Below are 12856 nucleotides of genomic sequence, written 5' to 3'. Positions count from 1 at the left end.
TTTGTTGTAATAACATAATAAACATTTGATTCATACCTAATATATATAAAAAAACCATGTCAAATGCAACTGATTTAATGTGTTTTCTAATTAAATAAAGTGTAAACTCCAGTGTACATTTTTTAAGAAACAAAACATAATCAATGGCACCACAGTACATCTTTAGAAGCCCCCCCCCCCCCCCCCCCCCCACACACACACATACACACCTACAGCTCAGTAAGTGTGTTTGTTAAGGCTCGGGTGATAAATAAAACATTTTGTTGACTTCACTGATGGGGACATCCCTCAGTCGGGGTATTCCCCCCTTCCTGTAGTTTTCTGTCTTCTGTCCTTGTGCAAACACATCTGCAACAGAAAAGAAGATAATTAAAATATCTACGAAACATCCCAGCATTGCTTTAGTTTTTATTAGTGTTCTTCATGTTTATTCCCATTTAAAATGTACATAATTATCAGGTTCACTTTCTCAGTTCAGAAAAAGAAACTGTTTTGATTACAGCACGTGCTTTTACAAATGTGTGTAGCAGTTCAGTCCAGTGGCTGCATCAAACTCACCAGTGACGTTGTCCACAGAGTCCAGTGGAGCTGTGTTGTTCATGTTCACTCCGAACAGCACAACAACAAAGACCATTAGTGCCACCAACAGGTAGCATGGAATTGCAAGAGCCCAGTATCTACAAAACAGAAGGCATCTGTTAATGATTGTGAAACAGTCATGAATTTAGGAAAAGTGACAAAAGACAGTAAAATATAGGAAAACTTCTACGTTCTTAAGATGATGATGCTTACTTTTGGGGCCAGTAAGTGAGCCCTATTGAATGAAGCCACTCATCTGGTACAAACGCCCACAAACAGTACAGAACTGTGAAGGGAGAAGAGCATTATTACAGATATGGTTCATGTGATTGATTGAATACGTGTATTTATGTAGCTGGACAAGATGGTGGTGCATACATCTGCATGGTGGCGCAGTTAGTAGAGCCGTCGCCTTTCAGCGACAAGGTAGCAGGATCAAATCCCCGCCTGGGACATTTCTGGGTGGAGTTTGCATGTTCTCTCTGTGCATGTGTGGGTTTTCTCCAGATAGCATGTTAGACTAATTGATCATTTTAATTTTTCTCTAGGTGTGAGTGTTTATCTGTCTCATTAGTCTTTATGTGTCTCTGTGATGGAGTTGCGGCCTGTCCAGGGTGTCCCCTGCCTCTCACACCGTGCCTGCTGGATATGGGCACCAGTGACCCAGAAAGAAAAAAAGAAGATAACGGATGAATGGAATCTATAAGATTTGTTTTAGATGTAAGCATGGTCCACCTTAGAATAACTTAATGCCAAACAGGATATTGATCAAGGAACAGCCCTGTTGACCTGCAACCTAAATATGATTATTTATGCCATCAGGACTCTTTTGTTCTGTTTTATTAGAACTATGACCTGAAAACCATCCATCCATTATCTTTATCTTCTTCCTTTTCAGGTCACGGGGGTTAGTGGTACCCATGTCCAGCAATTACTGTGCAAGAGGCGGGGTACACCCTCCAGTCCATCACAGGGACACATAGAGACAAACGAGACAAACAACCATTCACTCTCTCACTCACACCTAGGGACAATTTAGAGTTACCAATCAGCCTAACATGCATGTTTTTGGTCTGTGGGAGGAAACCGGAGTACCCGGAGAAAACCAAAGCGTGCACTGAGAGAAAATGCAAACTCCACCCAGAAACCACCACAATTTGAACCGGGGTGACCTGTTCGCTGAGAGGCAGCAGCTCTACCAACTGCGCCACCGTGCTGCCCCAGTTTGATGTAAATAATTTAATCAGTTTAAACAAGCAGTACGCCAATGTCCAATATTGCTGAGGGGTCTGAAAAGTTAACGTTTGTAGTTTTTGAGTGTTTACCTGGACTGGAATTTAACAGGGAATGCAAGTAGTGGTGGCACAGAGGTGAGAGAAAGTGGGCCTGTGATCAGAAAGTCGCCGGTTCGACAACATCAAAATGCGGGTGGAAACGGTGAAACACCCACACCTGCCTTCACCCTCATTTGCCCCACTCTGAGCCCTTGAGCAAGGCCCTTAACCTCCACCATCTGCTCCTAAACAGGTCTCTCTTGAAAATAAGTCCTCGAGACTCAGTGAGACTACCTGTATAAATAAAGTAAACCTTAATATTTTGATGCAAGATATTCAAGTGTTTTTTGTTTTATTTCTTTTGTGAGGTGGCGCAGAGTGAAAGATCCTGTTAAGCAGATGGAGCAGCGTTATCCACCACCAGGTGCAATGGCTAATCTAGGGGAATGGCCGACGAAGCTCTTGGCCACCATAGATTAATCTTTGACCCCACTGGCCACCCCGATCATTTGAGGAAACTACACTTTTAAGCAATATATTAACTAGAAAGCATAGTTTCTTAAAATGATTGGGGTAGCTGGTTTACATATACAAAATATAAAGCCTTAACCTGCAAATGTATGAACTGTATAGTTTACTTTGCCAAACTTGTTAACAGAATTACATGTTGTGTTTATGTGTCTGTATAAACCAAGAGAAATTAAATCTTGTTTTTTTTTGTGACTTACAGAAAGCAAACTGTGATCCAAGGTAGAGAACAAACCCATAAATCGCCCTTTCAGGGAGCGGAGATGGAGAGTTTTCAACCATGACCTGAAAACAAAACACAAACCCAAGAACTGAGGAGACACCAACAAACTGAGAACATTCAGATTTATGGAAACGCTTCTGTCATCTTACCAGAGTTCATACGTTTCCAGAATTTCATCAGAGGTTATGACGTTAAGTTTGTAAGCAATGTGTAAATAAAGCTGACCTTTTAACATAACACAAAATATATTTGTCCCATAAAAGAGAAGAAGAACGTCAGCGGTTCCGTTAACACTGGCTCGATGGGAAACGTTTCCGTGTGTAGAAGTTCCGCAATCAAAAATAATTTTGTTAAAAAAAACATTAATTAAATTTATTTGAAAATATATATTTTTTATAGATTTTTATGTAAGAAGTGTAATATTTTTACATTTTAAATGCTGCTTTTTTTAATACGCGGGAACATCTAAATTAGTGCCGCTTGTGTTTGACGGACATAATTAGACGTTGCTCGAGTCGGAAAATACACACAGCAGCATGGCGTCGGTAGATTAAACACATGACAATATTTTATTTGCTGTTTCGTAAAGTATTGAGACAGTTTATCTGCATTCCTATTACGTTGTTGTATATTTACTGACGGAAAACAATATTTTTTATGAGACAACAGTAACTTATAAAAGGCTAGCTTAAAAACAGCTCTGTGGGTCAGCGTGGCTGACTGAAAAAGAACATAATTTAATAATCATGTCTAAGGCGAAGAAGAAGAAAACGCAACCTGACTCCAAAACACACAAGCCCACAGCTAAAGATAAGAGGAAGAAGTTTTGGATTAAACAGAACCTGAAGAAGTGTCAAAAGGCAACAACTCCACTGAAACCCCAAGAAAAAGCTGAAACTCCACAACCTGCACCTCTAAAAGGTGGCCAGCAGTTCTCTTCTAACTGGAAAGCATTGCAAGAGGTTTGTTTGTACCACCACATTGCTACACATCTTTTTCTTTCACATTTTAAAGTGTTTGTTGCATTTTAACGTTTTTGTGAAACTTCCCACAGCTCCTAAAGACCAGTCAGCTAGAGAAAAGGAGCCCTGTGACACCCAAACAGAACGGTGTCTTTTTTAAAAAGACAACTAATACTTTGAAAAGTGTTTCCAAGAACGATGCCGTTTCCACCCGGCCAGACTCCAAGAAAAAACAGAAGCACAAATTTGCTCCTAATAATGTCCCCAAGGAAGCTGGTGTGAACTTGAATGACTCTTCTGCCTTAGACACTCGGCAGCCTGCTGCTTCAAAACAAAAACAGGACAAAGGAAAGTCAAACAGCGGGCCTGCAGCTAAGAGAGCTAAATATGTGGATGAGAAGAGGAAACCTACGGAGTATGTACACTGTAATGACTTCAGCTGATGTTTAGTAACTGGAATATCTGGCTCTATAACTCATCTCACCGTGTGTTGTTGCAGGGAGGATTTTTGGTTTGATGATGTCGACCCTGATGATGTTGAGGAAACGATAGGAGCGGAGGCTGCAGAGATCATGAGGAGGAAACGGGGAATACACAAAAGCCAAGACACAGAGCGCTCCTTGGTGAAAGAGAAAGCCTTTGAAGGGTGAGTAATGGCCCAGTCAGTCAGTTTTGTCACTTTTTCCATGTTGCATTCATCTTTTTTTAATGATAGTCCTTAAATAACAACTGAAAACACAAAGTTAAGAATAAGACCTAAATTCCTGCTGGATCAGAAATATATTTAGTTTGTAGAAATATAAATTCTCCTTATCTTATTACTTCTTGCAACCAGCTTTTGGTTCTTTGATATAATATCAAAACTAAATATGTTTTATGATTTGGTCAAACACCCGTGACAGATCATTTACAAATTAATTACGGCCATTTTTTCAGTCTGTAAAAACACCATCCATCCATCCATTATCTTTACCCGTTTATTCCATTTTGGGTCACGGGGGTCGCTGGTGCCCATGTCCAGCAATCACTGTGCGAGGGGCGGGGTACACCCTGGACAGGTCTCCAGTCCATCACAGGGCCACATAGAGACAAACGAGACAAACAACCATTCACTCTCTCACTCACACCTAGGGACAATTTAGAGTTACTAATCAGCCTAACATGCATGTTTTTGGTCTGTGGGAGGAAACCAGAGCACCCGGAGAAAACCCACGCATGCACGGAGAGAACATGCAAACTCCACCCCTGGACCGGGGTTTGAACCAAGGACCTGCTCGCTGAGAGGCAGCAGCTCTCTGTAAAAACACCTTTTGCTCCAAATTTTTTAAATATTGAAATGTGTTTTAAAATGTATCTAGAAGCATGTCCACTTTGTGATACTTTTAACTGACTAACAGGATGTGATTTTATTTTATGTGAGTCCAGTGTTGACATCAGAATCTTGTATCCCTGTGTGACACTGACACTCACTGGCTGTTGGTCACCTCTGTCAAATAAACAACTCAAAACAACGCCAAACTGCTGTCTAGTGCATGTATTTTTAATTTGTATGCTTATTCAATGAAAATGCTTTTATTGAACATTAGACAACAAAATATGAATTCTAACTAATTGTTTACTACTCGGGATGTTTGACCCGTTTGTTATCCTCTGGTTTTAGCCTCACAAGAGCGGTGGCCATCGATTGTGAGATGGTGGGAATCGGTCCTGATGGTGAGGACAGCATGTTGGCTCGAGTGTCCATCGTGAACCACTTCGGGAAATGCATCTATGACAAATTCGTGAAACCCACTGAGAAAGTGACGGACTACAGGACAGATGTGAGCGGGATCCGACCAGAGAACATCAAGAACGGTGAGTCGAAAAGGACAATGGAACAACTAGACTTGTTTATGGGTCATTATTTTAAAATGACTCTTGTTGTTTTTATTTTGATGGTATTTACTGTCCATGTTTATCTCTGCAGGAGAGGAAGTACAGACTGTGCAGAGGGAGGTTGCAAACATCCTGCAAGGGAGAATACTTGTTGGACATGCTATACACAATGACTTAAAGGTAGCTAGTTATTTTTAACTAACTATATATATATAAACAAATTTCATTAACTTCTGAAACTGTTTCAGATTCTGCTCTTGGATCACCCAAAAAAGAAAATCAGGGACACTCAAAAGTATAAACCATTCAAGAAGATTGCCAAGGTAATAATAAAAAGCAATTACTAACAGTTCAAATGCTTTCAACATTTTGAATGAGACTCCTCAATACACATGGACCCCCACACCCAAGCACATTGAGAAATCCCCAATCAAATCATCACATTTAAATAGTAATAACACGATTTTCTACTTTTAGAGCGGCCGGCCCTCATTGAAAGTCCTCTGTAGAGAAGTCCTCAATGTAAATGTCCAGCAGGGTGAACATTCATCTGTAAGTCACCTTTTCATTAAAATGATGAATATGTGCTGCGTTTCATGTTGACATGGATGACTTTAAAGCTTAAATTTGCCAGACTATTTAAACAAAGAGTTCTTTCTGTGTTTTTCAGGTCCAAGATGCACAGGCCACCATGAGGCTGTACACTATGGTGAAGAAACAGTGGGAGGCAGAGCTTAAAGTTGGCAAGAAAAACAAAAACTCACAGATGACAAACAAGAAGAAACCCAAATAAGAAGAAAGTCTGATGGGATTTAAAATCCAAAACCTGTATGCAAGGGAGCAGAACATCTGATGAGAGCAGATACGACTGAAATGGTTTGTTTTTAGGAGTAAGCGACACCACCTTTTAAGTTTAGTCACATCAGAGCAGGACACCGTGTGCATAGATACAAATAAAAACTGCTGACAGTCGAAGGCGAAGCTATAAAGGAGTGTACAGTACCACAGAACAAGATTACTGGGTTAGTAATGTATGATAATCTTTAGGCCCAGAGTTGTCGGTGTCTTAAAGTTGGCTCTTTTAAGCTGGCTCAATCACCATGGCAACGGATGAAACCTGCTCTGTTCAAAGCTTTGCATTTAAATCAACTATTAAAAGTGTTCACTAGTTTCCTTTTCTACCTTATTCGTAAAACAAATATTTGTTCCTTTTTAATGGTAGAATAAAATATTTTTAATGTAAAAAAAAACTTCTAAAGTGTTTGCCCCTTTTTTGTAATTGTACATTAAGCCTGAAGGGTGTAAATATACTGATCACCAGTGTGATGATATATCCTGGATATTGGAAATAAACTGGACTGTTTGGTGCTTTACGCTCAGGGTTGTTTGGTCTGTAGGTCCGCTAAGATGTGGAAAACAAAATCTTTTATTTCTGAGCACATCAGGCTGATTTATTCAGGGAACAAACCTCTACTGACACTGATCCTTACAGTCCGTTTTCTTCATTTAACACTTTTAGACATTATTTTCCAGTCCAAGCCGTGACTTCAAATAATCCACCGTCCTCTTCATCCTTTAATGTTGAGAGCTCAGAAGAGATGGACACAATCACAAACTATTTTTCTCATCGGATCATTTTACATAATAGAGCTTCCCCTTTTTTTGTCATCTTTTGCATCATATGTTTTAATTTGTGTACTTTTTGTTCTCAGTGTCAGAAATTAACTTGTCCGTCTTGACAAGATACAAATGTGTTTTTTAATTATAGTTTTAGGCTCAGTCTCATCTGCAGCCATGTGCACACAGACGGGCAAAAACATTTCACTGTCTATAAAGTACAATATCTTATTTTTATTTAACTTTTATTTATTTTTTTTTAGAAGAAAGCCCATCTTAAGTTAATTTTAACTTTTAACCTCATCACTTTAAAATCTCAGTAAAACTTCCATGTCTGCTTTAAGTTCTTTGAAAACTTATCATGAAAGCAAGTTGCTAATTTTAAAAACAAAAAGGCTTTTTTTTTTACACATTGAAGTCTGCCTTATCCAGGCCGAACAAATTTAACCAAAAAAGGAGTTTTTGTCCTTAGAGGGGGAACATGTGCCAGCAATAAATGATGTGAGCTAATGCAGCCATTTTACTGGTGGCGCTTAAAGAGACTCATTTATCAAACTGTCATTTGGGTTTTATGGGAAGAGGGTCTGTTTGCAGACTGATTTCATTTAAATTTAAATGTTGAAGCTTGTTCAGATGTTTTTATTGTTGGACTTTTAAGAATCTTACACAAAGAAATTGTAATATTTATAATGATTCCTACAGACTTCAAAAAAATTGAATCCTCGTCTTCAATGAATAAAAGATGAAACAGATTTATTTACTGTATTTATTGTTGGATTAAATTTGTTTTTGAGGTTTTAATGAGTACCCAAGCATTTAGTGTCTGTTCGTTAAAGGAATGCAAGCTGATACCGTTTTGATGATGGATACTTATTCTGCAGAAAATAAACCCAGCATGCGGAATGATCACACATTTACATAGAATAAGTGCAAATAGTGCTTCTGGTGCACCTGCAGAAATAATCTTTCTGTAGGAACTATATAATGCAAAGTGGACACAATGTAAAGTCTGATAAAACAACCAGTGTTCAAAACAACCTCTGTGAAATTTTTGAGTCGACTCGTTTTAGCGTCAGAAATTCTCTCCGGACTTGGCTCTGCTTGGATTTGTCAGTCCACCAGAACTTAGCTCTTTTTTTTTCACCAAACGGATATTCAAAATATTATTGTTAGAAATAAATAAATTGCTCCAAAAAAATTAGTTATGATCAAAAAAAAATCTTAAAATTTTTGAATGAGAAAGAAGTCATTCAGTGTACCAGTAGTCCCTCGTTTATCGCAGGGGATCCGTACCATGAAGTCTCGCAATAAGTGAAAAACCAATAGTAGTACAAGTAGTAAGTAGTTTATTTTAGTATTTTAGATTTTTTTGGTTCATTTTAGTGTATATATAAAGATGTTAGAAACCTTTCCCACACACTTGCAATATTCTAAACAATGTTTCTTAACGCTCTAAAGAAAAGCACAGCATGTCATGATTCAGTTCCCTGCCTCCGGCTTCACTCTTGGCCACGCCCCCTACTCCGCTCTGCACGGGATCAGCTGCAGCAGGAAGCTTCTCCCATAGCTGTGGGCAGCACAGGTGCTAAACCATTTAAAATAATTTGTTTTAAATAAAAAATCCATGCAGATCGTGCTGCTCATCCATCAATCAGCCAATTGTGTGTCGTGTCCAACCTTATTTTGAAAAAGAGCGAGTCTGCAAAAAATGAACCGCGAAGTAGCGAGGAACTACTTGTGCACAGAATCGGACAAGAGTTTTAGCTAAACTTACGTTGTATGTAGGTGGAGATGCTAAACAATTGCCTCCATCCAGCCGTGTTCTTGTCTGTCACATATAAACTGTGTGTATCCAGTTTTCTCACCAGAACTTGACATCTGATGCCGGAACAGGACCGACCATCCCTCTGGCTGGTTCAGTATAAGTTATAAGTTTTGCACTCTCCACCTACACAAATACAACATTATACTTTTTAATAATAAAAAAAAACACCTCAGATGATTTATTTTGGTTTACTTTGCTGCTCCATGTTCAAATATTCATTTCCCCAATAAATTTAGCTGTAATCATTTCATGCTTAAGAGAGCTCACATGATACCATGGCTGTGTGTGAGGAAGTGGGCGGGACCTAAAGTCCCACATCTCTGTTGAGCAGACTCCGGTTCCAAAAATACAACACGTCATCTGCCGCAAACCCAGGCCTGCTGCTTCAGTTCATGAGAACGAGAGACGGCTGAGGACACCTGGTTTATATATAGTCTCTGATCACGTACAGAAACTGAGCACCGTCAGTGAGACAGTACTGAATAACTTCCTCAATGGGCATTGTTCCACTTTGTAGTGAACTAAGCCTAAGGTCAAAACCCTTGACCTTAAGAACCTTGTGGGACAGAAACTGTCATTTCATTGATTTGAATCCAGAAATACAGGTTCACCCATCCTGAGACTTTCTTTCTTGAACATTCAAGTGAAAGAACACTCTCTTTTCTATTATCATTACTGTTTTACAAATGTTGATAATCAAAGTGTTTTAGTTCAAACCATTTTAGATGTTGCAGTGAACTAATCAATTTTTATTAACTGTGAAACAGTATAATGATTTTTTAGTTGCTTATGCAAAGTTAGAATTCATGTTAAGGCCTGTTACAGAGTAATTATGCATTTTCTGATTTTCTGTCTGTGAATGAGCAAGTGTAAGTTTTGTCCAAGGTCAGAGTCGAAGCAGACAAGTGTTGGAACAACGGTCTTGTTTTTAAATCCTCTCAGACGTAAACAGAGAAGTTGGCACCTGTTTCTCCAAACTCGCCCAAACATTTCTCTCTGTCTCTGAGAACATTTTCAATCTGTTCCATAACAATTCTTGCTGTTTTCTGACTTCTAGGAACCTCTTACGTCACAAAACACACCCCTGTCTGGTCGACATTGACCAATAAGAAAACTCCCAAATGAACCGGAAATAGAGCCCTTTAAAATGTCGGTACTTCCTAGTTCTGCCAGTTCTGTGAGTTGCCGTTGGAGTCGGGCTGGAGAGTTTGCAGCTCCAGTCGTTTGGGAGAACAGAAGTCCAGCCATGATAAGGCTCTTCCGAGATTGGGATTATAACATCTTCCACCTCTGAGTGGAACTTGGACGAACCCCACTCATGTGAGGTCCACTGGCTGAGGTGAACTTGTGTCAGACGGAATATCGTCACTACTTCGGACGAGTCACAGCCATCCTATGGAGACGCTGGACAGGTAGCGTTAACTGGAACTCCGTATCCGCTGATTCATCTTCAGAGAGGTAACGAGTCAAGTTTACTACCGAGCGTACCGAGGAAAGCTGGGTTCGAATGGAGAGTGTCGTTTCTGGTCAACACTCTCCCTCACACACCATCTTTTACTCCCTTTAAACTTCATTTTCCATCTTTAAAATTCTTCTATCTGCTAAAGTCATTACAGATATTTTAGAAATGTCTGAAGCAAAGTTCTCAATCACCGCCGTGTGATTTGATGTCTGCTGTTTTGCTGAGAAGTGAAAACAATCGCCGTATTGTTTCTCACTACCTGTAAAGCTGATTAATTATGTTGTTATTTTCATATTTTGCCCAATTAATGTAAATGTTTGATGTTAAACTTTGATTCTGTAAATAAATGACTACATTCATTTTGATGGGTCAAAGATAAATAACGTCTCACGTTACATTTTATTAAATTCAATGCACGTTTATATTCAGTCCAGAAAAATGAAAGAATCCGTTTTAATCAGGTGAATATCTCAGGATATGTTCATCTACAACTTCCACAGATTTTTAGAAAGGGATATGAAAATACTCCTCAGTCTCATGACTGTAGTTGCACAAACTAAGAAAAAGCAGAGCATGTTTGGACCAAAGGACCTTCGGTGATCCTAAAAACAGACAATTGTGACAATGATCAATTTCCCATAAATTATATACAACAGTTAGAACGTTACATGTACATAACCTTTTTTAATAGAATCTCATTTCAAAAGATCTGAACAATACCTTTACCTGAATGTAGATGACTGAACTTTAAACTGTTACTTACCTGACTCAGCCATATTTGATCCAAATTTAAGTGATGGGTTGTTGATTAATTTCCATCACAGATAACAATTCTGAGTTAGTTTTTTCATTTGTCAGCCTGTTGGTTGCCAGAACAAGATAAATACTAACGATCATGTTTGGTGAAGACTCTGCTGTTATAGACATCACAGAAATAGGTTGGTTTTTGCGACTCAATATAACCACTAACTCTGGTGTACAACACCTGCATGTATGTTTTATGTTTTACTGAGGTGCTGCAGGACTAAAAAAGGCACATAAACAAAGAAATGATACTGCACTAAACTGAAACTTATCTGGTATAGGGAACTGGAAACACATTTACACCATGGGGGCCACGTCAGGACCTTTTATTGTGTGCTGAACTGTTTCACATCTATGTATTAAGATGCTGTGATACATGATACAAATGTATCCTGTTGTTCAGAGTGAGCTGCAGTGAGTGCACCAGCAATGATTAGACCAGAGCGGTTTAAACATCCGTCAGTGACACAAGGTCTAAATCCTATATGTAACATTTGCAATTTATCCAATATGACTTGATATTTGTGCATGTTATGTTCTGTCATCAGGAAAACTGCTTGCTGATCATCCTTCTGGTACAATCACTATAGGTTTAGCATATTGTTTAGCACTAGTGTATTGCTTAATTTATATATTAGATCCTTATTTATTGTTTCTTTTTACACTTTAAAATGTTGCTATTGTTGGATGTAACTGGGACCCTGTGTACATAATTTCGTTCCACCTCATGTACCACAAGTGATGCGAATAACAATAAAACCTACTTGAACTTGAACATTAGGCCTCATGCAGAGGTGGAGCAGAGCGTATGAACGTGTATTTTATTAGTTATTTGTGCCAATCCCTCAAAAACAGTGTTTTGGTAAATCCTGTTGTGAATTTAATTTCTCAGTGTCATGGCAAAGATATATAAAAATTCTGGATAAAGTACCATAAACTATATAGGATTTGTATATACAGGTGTATTATAAATAAAAAGAATACTGTATTGCACAGCCAACTTTTGGTACCATTGACCAAGGTATGGTATGGTATAAAGTTTATTCATTTAAAAAAAGTACAAAACAATTCCATAACTGTATAAAAAAAAAGATACAAAAGATTTAAAATGAAAGGCAGCAGAAAGAAGAAAAAAATCTTATTATATCTGCCCCTTTTTTCAAACAATTATTTCAATCATGATAATTTTCAAGTAACAGAACAAAATGAATAACTTTCTAATTTTTCTAATTATAATACAAAACACACACTAAGCTACTTCATATATACTTTTTTAACAATTCAGCTTTGATTTTTTTCTTAAATGTACACATTGACTTGGCATTTTTAACATCACTCCATGGACCACGGGAGCAGGAGGCGAGTCCTGCTGGAAAATGAAATCAACATCTCCATAAAGCGTATGAGCAGAAGTAAGCATGAAGTGCTCTAAAACCGTGGTTCTCAAACTGGGGGGTCCGTGACCCGGAATGAAAAATACTCAATTTAAAAGTATTAAAAATGTATTAACAATATTAAAGAACAGGTCCTAATTATTTATGTTACACACCCATTTTCATTGCATTAAAAAGACAAACTGAAGAAAATTATTTAATAAACATGAGGGTTATGAGGGGGGTCCCTGAAACTTTTCTCCCCTGTAAGGGGTCCCTGAACCCAATATGTTTGAGAACCCCTGATTTAAAATGTCCTGGTAGATGCTGCCTT

At 38.4% G+C, this 12856-nt stretch overlaps 2 protein-coding genes across 2 annotated transcripts; one reads left to right on the top strand and one right to left on the bottom strand.

Annotated features, from left to right (window-relative positions):
* Positions 1 to 232: 232 nt before the first annotated feature.
* Positions 233 to 2663, bottom strand: LOC119423476 (phosphatidylinositol glycan anchor biosynthesis, class P). The gene is made up of 4 exons (XM_037690874.1): positions 2582 to 2663; positions 793 to 865; positions 559 to 677; positions 233 to 348 (listed from the first exon to the last, which is right to left on the bottom strand). The coding sequence occupies exons 1-4, from the start codon at positions 2661 to 2663 to the stop codon at positions 233 to 235; spliced, it is 390 nt and encodes a 129-aa protein (XP_037546802.1).
* A 425-nt stretch (positions 2664 to 3088) lies between these two features.
* rexo4 (REX4 homolog, 3'-5' exonuclease) lies at positions 3089 to 6555 on the top strand. Its single transcript, XM_037691393.1, has 8 exons — positions 3089 to 3566; positions 3659 to 3981; positions 4066 to 4212; positions 5227 to 5420; positions 5533 to 5621; positions 5690 to 5764; positions 5919 to 5993; positions 6112 to 6555. The coding sequence occupies exons 1-8, from the start codon at positions 3351 to 3353 to the stop codon at positions 6232 to 6234; spliced, it is 1242 nt and encodes a 413-aa protein (XP_037547321.1). The 5' UTR covers positions 3089 to 3350; the 3' UTR covers positions 6235 to 6555.
* The last annotated feature ends 6301 nt before the right edge of the window (positions 6556 to 12856 follow it).

Source organism: Nematolebias whitei, chromosome 17 (assembly GCF_014905685.2).
Source record: "Nematolebias whitei isolate Nwh7 chromosome 17, NemWhi1, whole genome shotgun sequence".
Classification (NCBI taxonomy): domain Eukaryota; kingdom Metazoa; phylum Chordata; class Actinopteri; order Cyprinodontiformes; family Rivulidae; genus Nematolebias; species Nematolebias whitei.
The sequence above is the reverse complement of the archived record's forward strand: the minus strand, read 5'-3'. Positions and strand labels throughout refer to the sequence as shown.

Excerpts from the sequence above, each read along its gene's own strand:
- rexo4 (XM_037691393.1), top strand. The coding sequence starts at position 3,351 with ATGTCTAAGGCGAAGAAGAAGAAAACGCAACCTGACTCCAAAACACAC. Across the intron at positions 3,982-4,065 it reads GAGAAGAGGAAACCTACGGA|GGAGGATTTTTGGTTTGATG; the intron begins GTATGTACACTG and ends GTGTTGTTGCAG. Across the intron at positions 5,765-5,918 it reads CATTCAAGAAGATTGCCAAG|AGCGGCCGGCCCTCATTGAA; the intron begins GTAATAATAAAA and ends TTCTACTTTTAG.
- LOC119423476 (XM_037690874.1), bottom strand. The coding sequence starts at position 2,663 with ATGGTTGAAAACTCTCCATCTCCGCTCCCTGAAAGGGCGATTTATGGG. Across the intron at positions 866-2,581 it reads TGGATCACAGTTTGCTTTCT|TTCTGTACTGTTTGTGGGCG; the intron begins GTAAGTCACAAA and ends CTCCCTTCACAG. Across the intron at positions 349-558 it reads CTCTGTGGACAACGTCACTG|ATGTGTTTGCACAAGGACAG; the intron begins GTGAGTTTGATG and ends TTTCTGTTGCAG.